The 12,016-nt window shown below is 46.9% G+C and overlaps 1 protein-coding gene across 2 annotated transcripts; it reads right to left on the bottom strand.

The window, feature by feature from the left end:
• Positions 1–2,408: 2,408 nt before the first annotated feature.
• Positions 2,409–8,902, bottom strand: LOC122366492. Of its 2 annotated transcripts, XM_043338813.1 has the most exons (5): positions 8,743–8,902; positions 6,898–7,120; positions 5,227–5,325; positions 4,071–4,160; positions 2,409–3,063 (listed from the first exon to the last, which is right to left on the bottom strand). In XM_043338813.1, the coding sequence occupies exons 2-5, from the start codon at positions 7,117–7,119 to the stop codon at positions 2,815–2,817; spliced, it is 660 nt and encodes a 219-aa protein (XP_043194748.1). In that variant the 5' UTR covers position 7,120; positions 8,743–8,902; the 3' UTR covers positions 2,409–2,814. The 2 variants fall into 2 exon arrangements, with proteins under 2 accessions (XP_043194748.1, XP_043194749.1); XM_043338814.1 differs by lacking the exons at positions 2,409–3,063; positions 4,071–4,160 and adding an exon at positions 4,238–4,301 and having other exon boundaries at positions 8,743–8,863.
• Positions 8,903–12,016: the final 3,114 nt, after the last annotated feature.

The raw sequence follows: 12,016 nt of genomic DNA, 5'->3' as shown, positions 1-12,016 counted from the left end.
TATGGGATGATATGGTGCTGACAAGGTCTACCACAGCACTCTCCGTGGAATGGTGAGCTCTGTACGCGTATTGAGTTGGTGACATGATGTTATTCTCAGTTAGGTACGTACTTAGTTGGACACTTATAAGTTTCTCGGCTAGTTTGGCTACGCTGCTGAGCACGCTGACAGGCCTGAAGCTCGCCGGCTGCAACCGGTCACCGGCCTTGTAGATAGGCACTACTCTGGCGTGCTTCCATACTGCGGGTACCTTTCCAGTGACGATGGATGAATTGATGATCCGCAGTAAGTGAGGGCCGACCACCGGGAAACAGCGCCGGATCAGCTGCAGTGATACGCCGTCACTGCCGGTTGCCCTCGAGCCGCTCATGCGCTTCAGAGCGCCGCTGAGCTCCGGCAGCGTGGCTGGCCGGACCGTGAATGCAGAGCTGCACACGGTGGGCGGTCTGGGCGGCAGCGCCGTCCCGTCCCGGCGGCCGGCCAGCTCCTTGGCGATGCGGTGTCCCACCTCGGCGAAGTACGTGTTGAAGCGGTTCACCGCCGCGTCGTCCGGTACGTCGTCGAGCCCAGCTGATGGTTTGTTTCCCAGGGCGTGTTTCCGCAGCTCTGCCCACATTTCCTTCACACTCGCTGGTGCTGAGAAGTATTCCGCGCGGGCTGCTGCGATCCGTCTTCTGAACTCCTTTTTGAGAGAGGAGTACTCCTGGTCACTTGTTGGTGTTCGATGGGCGTCTCTCTTGCGTCTGGCGGCGTCCCTTCGAGCCTGCAGCTGCATCAGGTCGTCATTGAGCGTCAGCCACGGCCGGTCTGGATGTCGCAGCCTGACGCGCTTCAACGGGCAGTGAAGTTAACCGATTTCATGCCATCTTCAGCTCTGCCGTTCGCGATATTAAACCGAGGTGAGCTCTGCATGCGGCAGAACTTGCCGTGACCGGTAGTAAGAAACCGGTGCAGGCATTCCTCACTGTTTAGCTCCAGCGAAATCCGGCTCAATTGTCTGCCGAGGACTGGAGATCAGTGCCTAAAACTCCGCGGTACAGAGCAGGGAACGTCCATTTTCTCCGAGGATGCCAGACGGGATTGTGGACTTTGGGGATTACAAAATACTAGGATATTATTTTGATGCATATTTCATTCAGATGAGGAAACTAAAATATTGAAGCTCTGCAGCATTGGTGTCGGTCGGCGCTTGGCAGCACCAAGTTATGCCGAATTTTGATAGCTTGTAGCCAGAGTATGCATACAAGATTGTGGGCGCAGCTAAATAGGCGGTGGATGAATTCAAAGCGTGCTTACCCAGTGTGGCTGGGGCTCTGGAATTGGATGCAATTTTTGAAATTGGGTAAAATAAAACTACAGATGTAATGTTAGAAAGTAAATGCATATGATACTTTTTATTTCCCCATCCCCAAATTCAGTAGTGCGTAATTTTACGCTTTTAGACTATTATAGGTTGATGTTTGGATGCTATTTGTTCAAAGTCGATCTACTTTACTTCAATTCATTCTATCCTGACCACGATAACACGCCTATCGTATAATGCGGAAAGCGCAGTTCGCGCCTGTAGCTGGTCAAAAAAAGTCTCTATCAGGGTGCATCTGTCACGGTATTCGCAATCTGCACCCTATCCACTTCGCTCGCTAGGGTTGCCCGTGCGCGTAACGTACCTATTGTGAACGAGGGGAGGGGTAGGATCCGTTGTGCTGTGCAGCCGGTTAGGGCGGTTTTTGTACGCTCGGCCAGCGGACGATGACCCTTACTGACTCGCAGAACCGGTACTGCCGGTGACACGTAGAACTAACCGAGGTTCATGGCGGGGGGGGGGGGGCTGACGCAGACTGGCATCTGCCACCTTAGCTGCCATGCGGGGAGAGGCTCGTTAGAGATGCAAACTGCCCTATCGACGACGAATAGGCATCGATCGTTCGTAACTGTCGAACAGTGGACAAGTCCTGATCCATGCTTTCCAAAAAAAGGACGGTTTTTAACAGGACCGAGCTACACCGTAAGGCTATTGAATGTCGCTTGCTGATGTGACATCACTGATGAGTCATAATAAGGAGAAAATGACCACCTCTGATTATGGTGGTCGTCAAAAGAACCACCTCTTATTTTCCTAGCTCTCTTTTTATAGATAATAATCGGGCAACGGCCAAAAACAGCTTCCCATGGTGAATTTACGTTCAAGAAATGGGCAGACGTGACAGAAATATCCTAAACGAACAAAACAAAGAAACAAATAAATGGCAAAGTTGACATGGAGACCTTTACCTGAGAGCGTGGGAGCGAAATGCGACGTTTGTAAGCTAAATTCACATCCAGTCCTACACAGATCACGACTCACCGAAAAGGAATAAGTTAAATTGGCCCGGTTACCACTGTTAAAAAGTTAATCTTATAAACTCATCTCATGGATTAAAGTTGTATTTCCTGATAGTTGATATACAACATGGCTTTTTCTACAGACATATAATCGTCGGAAAAAACAAACATCTAAGCACCAATCATATGCATGGATGAACGAATGATCGTGGAACTTGATTATCAGTGGAAATGCCAAAAGTGAATGAAAGAGACAAAAAATTGGTTATATAAATTCAGGTATCGTCCTAGCCTGATTCACAAATGAAATGTTTCAAACTGGATGACATATTCCCTATAGCGAGCACAAAGCACGTAACGTGAAGCTCATAGCCTTATCACGAAATTGTTAGGCTTTGAATTAATCCCGGTTGTAAGCACAGCAATCACCTGTACTACAAGATCCTATGACAGACTTTTCATAAAATTACTGTCACATTTTCACACCAAAATTTAGGCGAGCATAGCCATAAACGATTCGTCATCCTCCTCGGAACTTTCTTTGGATTCCCGAAGGAAGTCCTCGTGACCATCAGGTCGACCAATCAGCGAATCGTGGCCCCTCTCGTGACCGTCAGGGCGACCAATGAGCGAGTCGCTTCCTCGCTCGTGTCCGTCGGGTCGACCAATCAGAGACGATTTATCATCTTGCTTGCTCATGTCGACAAACTCAGCAATGTCGGCCGACACTTCGGTTTGCTCCTGAAAAATGAAACGTCATTTTTATTTCTTTCCGCTAAGTCCAGTCCTGGATGAGATTATAGTACTATCTTTCTAGTTGAGGTTTATTTGCCATTGGGTCTACAGTGTAGGGATATTTCTATCTCTCACTCCTCTGAGATGCAAAGATAAGAATTTGTTATATCTGCATCCCTCTGAGATGCAAAGATAAGGTCTCGAGGGTTCATAGCGAGAAATCAAGAGTTCAAGTGATGATGGGTCAATAACCGAACGACATTTTTAATGGTTGTTTATGGATGAAACTTATGAAATAAGAACAAAAATACTCTGAATCTATTTTTTACATAGATGAATGCATTTAAATATAATATTTTATTAATTAAGAATAAACCTCAACATAGAAAGATATAGGATTCCTCATGGCTCACTCGTGGAAGATCGGATATCTTTTCCTCGCGCGTTACAGAAAAACCTCGCTCCTTCGTCGCTCGGTTTTTCAGTAACCCGCTTGGAAAAGATATCCTTATCTTCCACTCGGAGCCATGAAGAATCCTCTATATCTCATTCATGGTTCAATCATTTCTTGCACCTTTCGAGTAGCTGCCAGAACCCCGCCAGAGGCGGAAAGTTTCACGCCATTTTCACTAAAGTACCGAAGGTCTCGCGGGTTTTAGCGGTAGGTTTTGCCCGTACGAAATTTAATAAATTTCCGGCTTAATCTTCTTCGTCTTAAGCTTGTATGGGTTGAAGATCGCGATCGATTCATTTGTACACATGCCTGCCATGATCTAAAATAGCTTCATCGTATATCGATTAGAATAGTTCCTGAGACATAGCCGGAAATTTAAAAAGGCAAAACCTACCGCTTAAACCCGCGAGAGCCGTACCTACCTTCCTACGTATACAGGAGTGCAGATTCTAATAAGCACGGGAATAAAATGTTCACCGGTTTTTGCCTGTTCTCGTCATATGGATAGTGGATACCCCGGCTTATACCCATGCGTTTCGCCCTGTATACGGTATTTTACCTTTGCCATGAGAGCGCGCTCAATGCCCTCCAGACGAGCCCGGACGTCATCAGTGATCAGCCCGCTGGCGGCAAGCGCCGACTGCAGCGCCTGTAACACACATCATTGTGACGTCACAAACTCTGACGTCATCAGTGGCGGCAAGCGCCGACTGCAGCGCCTGTAACCCACATCATTGTGACGTCACAAACTCTGACGTCATCATCCTGCAGCCAGCGCCGACTGCAGCGCCTGTAACACACAGCAGTCACCTTCATTATGACGTCACAAGACCCGGGTAATGTAACGCTATATTCATACATCCTCTGCATGGTGTATATAGTATATGGAATCTACTAACATAGCACGAACCAAGTACGAACTATGAGCGGTGATGCGGTAAGTTTGTATTCACAACGCGTTCCAAGGAACCAGGCCCATCTTTCAACAGAAATACCTACAATTCCAGAAATACGTCCATACATAATTTCGTGAGCACCACGACACTCACCAAGCATGGTGTTCTGTGTCCTCCATAACCGGAAGCGGCGAATTTGGGGGCTTCGTTGAACCTTACCGTGACCCCAATGACCTCAGAGGTCGGATTCGACATCCCGATCCTCCGAATCACGGCGAATAAGCTAATAAACGAGTGGTTTAGGTTGTTGTTGTTTTTGTTGTTTACATGGTAGTACCTAGTAAATTGTCTTTTTAAATTGTAGTTTTGTAGTTTGGGGTGTTGTAGTTTTTAGTAAATTGGAGTTTTCCCTCACATCTAAATGATCTAAATGATCCTAATAGCCCCAAGGACCCACACTATTACTAACCCTGGCGACCCCAAAGACCCCAGTAAACCTAATAAGTGACCTCTTTGACCTGACCTTCTGCCTGGCGTGCTGGTGACCCCCGCTGTCCCCAGTAAGTAACCTGATTGACCTGACCTTCTACCTGGTGTCCTGGTGACCCTAGTGACCCTATATGAGCCCCCAGAGCCCCTCTGACCCCAGTGAACCTAATAAGTGACCTGATTGACTTTACCTTCTACCTGGTGTCCTGGTGACCCTAATGACCTTATATGAACCCCCCACCCCCCCAGAGCCCCTTGACCCCAGTGACCCCAGTGAGTAGTGACCCCAGTGACCTCATTGACCCCAGTGAGTGACCTCAGTGACCTGACCTTCTGCCTGGCATCCTGATAGTTGTCCTCACGCTGCAGTCGGGCGATCATCTGACGCTGCATGTCCACCACCTCACGGAGGTCGTTCATGTCGCGCGCCTGGGGGCAGAGGTCAGGCTCAGCGGGTCAGATGTCACGGGTCAGCGGGTCAGAGGTCAGGCTCAGGGGGTCAGATGTCAGGGGTCATGATAAATCAATGCTTAGCGATGGATAATGAAATTAATATAGCGGAGGCCAGCTACCAATGGTGAGCGGCCCAAAGGGACAGAGATAAAAGATCGTTGATAAAAAAGACAGAGATAAAGATTGATCGATTAAAGGTCGTTGGAGGTCAGAGGTCACGGTTCAGCGGATACTGATAAAGATCACTTTAAGTATGTCTGGATCCTCCACGTATGTAGATTCTAATTATGGGTTGCCTATAGGTTCTATCCCCTTTGGGTTGCCTGTCAAAAGAGCTCGGTAGTCTTGGATCTTGTCTGCAGGCCTACCAGCGAGTGGCTTCTGTTTGTCAAGGTTGTGCACTCGGAATGAAGGTGGTCGAGACATCTCTAGTGTTTATCCAGCCCTTCAGCTTCCGTCAATGCAATATGCATAGCGCTAGCTGAGGTTCTCAATAGCTGGTAGAACCCGAAACGCAACAAACAACGCTAGAACAGCTCAAAAGGCAAAAAGACTAATTGATTTCGGTAAAATGTAAGTAACAACTAAACTGCGGTCTTTAAAGGTAGTGTGCCACCTTTGAAAGATTTCCCATTTTATTTTTCCTAGGATAAGAAGCTTCTGTTTTTACCTAATATCGCAAAAAAAATCAAAAATGGGCCTGGAATAGTGCCTTTTTCGCCTAAAAGTTTTTCGGTTTTCAGATATGTATAACAACTGTAGTGGGCTCACCTGCAAACAGGCGTCGGGCAACAATCGCGAATGCGGCGCACTTGTGACAATAAGCAAAGGTCATAATAGTGTTACGACCATACGACGTACGGGAATGAGTTATCAGCTGTCTAATCGTAGACAACACAATGTCGAGCCTTAAACTGTAAGCCCGTATTGGTATTGTTTCTTTTATTTGGCTGTCGAACATTATTTATGGTTTGAAATATGATTTTATGTAAAATAATTGATATGAAAAAGCCGTCTTATAAGTTATGACCCCATTTCACCACACGCAAGTGGCAGAAATGACAATGATCAGCTGACGCATTTTTCTTGGCCGAAGTCAGAGCGCGCGGCCCGACGCACCACGCGTATTTGGAAATTCCGACCTCGACGAGCATCAGAAGCCACCTAACAGGCGTGTTCGAAACCGCAGGAGATGATGATGAACGGGTTTATCGAAACTTGATTGGATGATCATATCGGTAATAGCGATTTCAGTGTGTGCATTTATTGTTCATAGTGGTGTGAAATGTGGTTGGGGTACGACCGACAACCCGTCGGGGCGAATTTCGCACTGGGGTACTCAAAATTTGAAGAATTTAAGACGTTTCCATGAGTTTTGAAGGTATGGATAAGTTCTAAAAATCTGGTTCTCCTTATCTGGGCCATTAACTCCATACGGTCCAAGAAAGCTGGCACACTACCTTTAAACGTTCGTGCCTTGATTTGTCGGTGCGACACTTCCTTTGAAAACCACACCAATGAAGAATCTGTTTCCAGTCCTGCTCTAACCTGGCCCATCGGCGTGGTGGAGGCCGGTGTATAGAGCAGCACCATGAACACCACACTGCTCAGCGTGAGACTCGTGAGGCTGATGAAGATGGTGACCGCCTGCAGCGCCGTCTGCCAGTCACCGAGCAAAGCTCGCCTTCTCCTGCGGCCGACAGGTGGCACCAGCTGCTCCCTGTCCGCGGCCGTGCCGCACTCGGCTCCTGCGCCAGTCTGGATCTTCATACTGAAACGAATAACATGGAGAGTAGAATGATATTACAAGGGATAACGGGTCATATTACAGGTTGAGGACAAAGAAGGACAGAGAATGGTGAAATCGCACATAACACGGCATGGTAGTGTGGCGGGTTATAGGTACTGCACTGGACAACAGGGTAAAACTATACCTACTGCGCCGAATAGCAGGATTGATGCCTAGCAGAGCGATACTGCACCGGATGGCACTGACAGGGTATAGGTACACTATACAGGGTCAGATGCTGCACAGGACTTGCACGACATAACAGGGTGATAGGCACTGTGCCGTAGGGGAAGGTGGGGTAAGACGGCCCAGCGGGGCAAGACGGACCACCAGCCCTCCCGGCTGAACCGCTGCTGGTATCTACTGCTTTATGCACTCACTATGTTTGTTTTCCTTCGTAACAATGGCCACCTTGAGCTCATGCTGCTAGGATGCATAGCTTTTGAGCTATTGAGAAAAATGTTGTTTTTCGTCAAACCGATCTAATATAAGAGGTCTACGGGTGATTCAATTACGGCGCCTTTCTTGCATGATTTGTTTCTATTTTGCACTTAACTGTGAAGAACAAAGTTATAAACTTAGTTATAGTCACACTTTAGGAAAGGCAAGGTTTTGCAATGTTGGGCATATTTGACATATACGTCATGATAATGACAGAATTTAGATTTGGGGCAAGACGGACCACTGTGGTCCATCTTACCCTGTGGTGGTCGATTGTACCCTGCATATGGAAAGTTCTTTTCCAAAACATTGACACAAGTTTAAGTAAGCTAATTTTTCAGGAAGAAGTCTTTGTTGCATGTGAGCCATGCATGCAAGTGCTCAGTTAGCATGCATTCATGCCAAACGACAATCAACACACATGTTCCCAGCTTTAAGCTGCACTTCCATCACACATGAGTAAAGAATAAAGGCTCATTTTGTTATTTTACCATTCTGGTTACTTTTTCTTACAAGACTACAGAGCAGAAGTGTAACACACATGAACGGATAGCAGGCACTACTGGGTGGTCCGTCTTACCCCACGTTTTTTCTTGTCTGAGTTTTTGACATGTCCCTCTTTAAGAGCATCCACCACCTAGATGTCTTTAATTTGAAATTTAGTCTTTACACATATCAACAGAGCAAAAATTGAGCATTCCGAAGACTATAAATAATATGAATTACTAGAGCAGTGTAGCAAGATATGCGGCCTCAAACCTTAGCTGGTCCGTCTTACCCCACCTTCCCCTATAACAGAGTAAAGCAGGGTGATACTGTGCCGGATAGCACGATATAGGTGTAGGGTGATACTATGCCAAATAACAGGTGATTGAACGGCTGCATCACTCAGCCAAGGCGATAGCTGACATGTCACAGGTCACAGGTCACAACAAAGATAAGGGTATACTCGTTAGGTCACAATATACAGTCAAGGGGATAAAATGGGCCAGTTGATGCTAGCAGTTGATGCTAGCGCTGAATGAGTCTCGAATGAGCGATGTTTCCCAGATGTCGAACTATTCTTATAAAAACACGGCAGATTTATATTGAGCCTACCCGTGGCCGTCTCTCGAATCATTCAGTCTCTGCACCGTTCTTCCCAAGCCTCGATGATTCCTCACCTGTCTCAGAGTCCTGTCTCGGAGTCTTGCAAATCCTCTGTCTCAGTGAAGGTAACACCAGAAGCCGCGTACTATCCCCACACACCAATAGGTGCGTCTGTCAGGCCTCTTTGTCGCCTGCATCGAGAGCCGCTCCGGCGCTATCGGGACCAACTTCGACGGAAAAATCACCAAATACTACTACATTGTGTCATAGATTCATGGCATTTTGACGAATTTCTAGAATGTTTAGGAACAGGTACCACTAAATATTGCAATGCTAATCATAAGTGTACTTTTCATAGCTGAAATTTTCGCAAAAAAAAACACGATTCCTATGCGTTTCTAACCCCAGTTTTCGCTACTTTTTCCTCTATCGCTCGGACGTGCGATGGCGTTGCTCAACAAACGCTGATAGCGTGTGAATCAGTCGCTCTGATAGTCTTATCGGCTGTGTCACTGATAGTAATGTGAGTCCGTGCCGTTGACTGTACGCAGACGCTGATAACCCGGACCTACGGCGTAGCGGCTATAGGACTAGGACAGGCGTCATTCAGAGAAGACGCAGTTCAATTGGGAGTGATAATAGCCTCAACGTGACGGCGAGAGTTTCTTCTCCTAGATTTCTAACCAAGACCAAGAGTCAAAGAGCTAAATTTCTGAGATAGCTGCATGACAAAATAGTGCAAGCAAAACAGAGTTAGCTGTCATCTTCAGACAGCGCTTCTAGCCCAAAATTCGATATATGTAGGGGAGAGTGGGGTAATTTGGCCGGTGGTGTAATTTGGCCGCCCCCACCTGTACGATGTCTAATAAAAGTGAGTGAAATAACTCTAGTCTCTATTCATTTGTCATGGGTAGAAATAACTGGAGGACAAATGTCAAAACTTTGCCCCTCGTAGTTTCATTCAAAATTAATAAAACGTTAATTTCATTAGAAAATGGTAAATTTTACTTCTGTTTACAAAGTTGTATAACATGTAGTATTTGGGCTAAAAACGAATTCAGACATTATAGCGCCACTCTTGGGGGTGTTCAGCGGTTCCAAGAGCAATTTCATCTAATTCCGTACAGCCGTGATGACTTTATACACAAAAATTTTCAGAATGGCAATATGGGGTAATTTGGCCGGGACTAGCGGGGCAACTTGGCCGGTGCGCTCATGGTCACTATGCTGGGACGGCCGAGTTTTCATGGTCAATTGTACCATAAATGACATGATTCATGACCAACTTTGACTACTTTGATGCCTTACTTCCGATTGGTCAACTGTAAGAGCATGTGACGTCATCAAAGGTTACCAAACGTTTTTTGCTAATAAATCCTTACATAAAAATGGTACAGCCGCACAAATGGTCTCATTCTGTTTAGCTCGCCAAGGCGCATCGAATGATATGCATGATGACCTTGAAATCACGTGACCTTGAGGTCAAGCGACCTGAGATAACGTGACCTGAGGTCAACCTTTGACCTTGACTTCTCGAGGTCAACACATATATGTTTCGATGCGGAATGGCACGAGAATTACGATGGTGTTCGAAGTTTTGGCCTAGCTTGATTACTTCAAAAGTTATTCGTAAAAAACTGCCTGCGCATCTAGAGCCGCTAATTTGGTTATTTTGACCCCTGTGACCCCATGAGTCAACCTCCAAAATGTGGTAAATGCGTCCTAGGACACACGTCATTGCTGAATCTGAAGCTGACTCGCAATGTAACAGAAAATCCCGACCGCAAACTAACACCGGCCAAATTGCCCCACACCCCCGGCCAAATAACCCTGCTAGTGGGGCAATTTGGCCGCCTTGCATACCTTTGTAATACGTCACAATTTCAATATAAGAAATTACTCTATCATTACAAGTTCACTGTCCAGTAAAGTAAAATGAATGCGACACCTGCCAGCGTTGAGAAAATGCAGAAATGTGTCGTCAGTTTTAAGTTACATCGTTTTCTAAAAAAAGCGGCCAAATTACCCCACTCTCCCCTAAACTAAAAAAGGAACGTATTCGCGACAGCTCCGGCACACAATTCGGACTTTCCAAGTTTTCAATTCGGTACCTTTTATACCTACACAAGTCTACACAAACATAATTCATTCGTAAAGCTCGCACAATGCACACCAAATGGCTTTATAATTGCCCCCTTGGCGTCGCGTTGCAGTCAGCTGACTAGCCCTGGGGCGGTTTACGATATTGACCGACCTGCGGCTCCCCCCTAAGGTTAATGGGTGCACGGTCGCTTGACGTCAAAGGTGCCCCCAGCGGGGCTGGGCTGGGGCATTAAAGGAAAGGTCACGTGAGTGAGGAGGGGGGGGGGGGGCACGTATGCACCGGTCTGTATTATAAAGGTTTTCATGGTTCAGCCTATTTGCCATGACGTTCAGCGAAATTGTGAGCCAGTTGTGGGTATTTACATGATTTACCTGAGTTCCCAGAAGTTCTACACAGTAGCGGCGGAACACCTTCAATTAAGGGGGGGGGGGGGGGGCACTGCCGACGAGTCTTGGTCCCATTCTTTCCATGCAACGCCCATAGGGCTAATGTTAAAATGCCAAAATCAAGGGGGCACGGTGCCCCGGTGCCCTCCCCGTTCCGCCGCCTATGGACTTCTGCAACGGGATATGGCTCTAAAGTAGCCTGAGTTCACTTGAGCTCTTCAGCAGTGTATTACCTATTCACGACAGTTCATACAGGCTGACCAATGACCATATTCAGACCCCAACCAGTTACAGTGATTTAACACGGCTAAATGCTCCCTTGCCGTTTGGCGTTTTACTCTATATTGCTCTGTGGATAAAGTAAAGAAAAACATAAATAAATGCCTTCTAGGAGAAGGCAAAAACATGATGGTGAAGAGTAAGGTGAAAGCGTTGGGTGCCCGCCATTTTGTTCTGATTTAGTCATGCACTGGCAGGCTGTTGCAAAGACAAAGAAGCTGGGGGATTGAAAGATCATACCTATTATCATGAAAATGTAAGACAATCAAATGCAAAACCAAATGTAAGACAATTGCCGGTCCCGTAGCTCAGTTGGTTAGAGCGTTGGACTCCGCGTGGTGAGAGCACGCGTTCCCGGTTATGACAGTCCGGGTTCGAAGCGCGACGGGCGCTCGACATTTATGGGCCTCCTGACAGGTATGGTTGCGGTTGGTGGCAGGCCGTAGCCAGGCGAAGTCAGAGAGGGGACCGGCCGTGCGCGGCTTTGTGCGCACGTTAAACTTTGGACTCCAAATTCTGCCATAGAATCGGAACTGCGCGATCGGAGGGTAGAGGGCAGGGTCATCGCAACAAGCTTCG

Source organism: Amphibalanus amphitrite, unplaced genomic scaffold (assembly GCF_019059575.1).
Source record: "Amphibalanus amphitrite isolate SeventyFive unplaced genomic scaffold, NRLGWU_Aamphi_draft 000811F_arrow, whole genome shotgun sequence".
NCBI lineage: Eukaryota > Metazoa > Arthropoda > Thecostraca > Balanomorpha > Balanidae > Amphibalanus > Amphibalanus amphitrite.
The sequence above is the reverse complement of the archived record's forward strand: the minus strand, read 5'-3'. Positions and strand labels throughout refer to the sequence as shown.

Excerpts from the sequence above, each read along its gene's own strand:
- LOC122366492 (XM_043338813.1), bottom strand. The coding sequence starts at position 7,119 with ATGAAGATCCAGACTGGCGCAGGAGCCGAGTGCGGCACGGCCGCGGAC. Across the intron at positions 5,326-6,897 it reads CCACCACGCCGATGGGCCAG|GCGCGCGACATGAACGACCT; the intron begins GTTAGAGCAGGA and ends CTCTGCCCCCAG. Across the intron at positions 4,161-5,226 it reads ATCAGGATGCCAGGCAGAAG|GCGCTGCAGTCGGCGCTTGC; the intron begins GTCAGGTCACTG and ends TGTGTGTTACAG.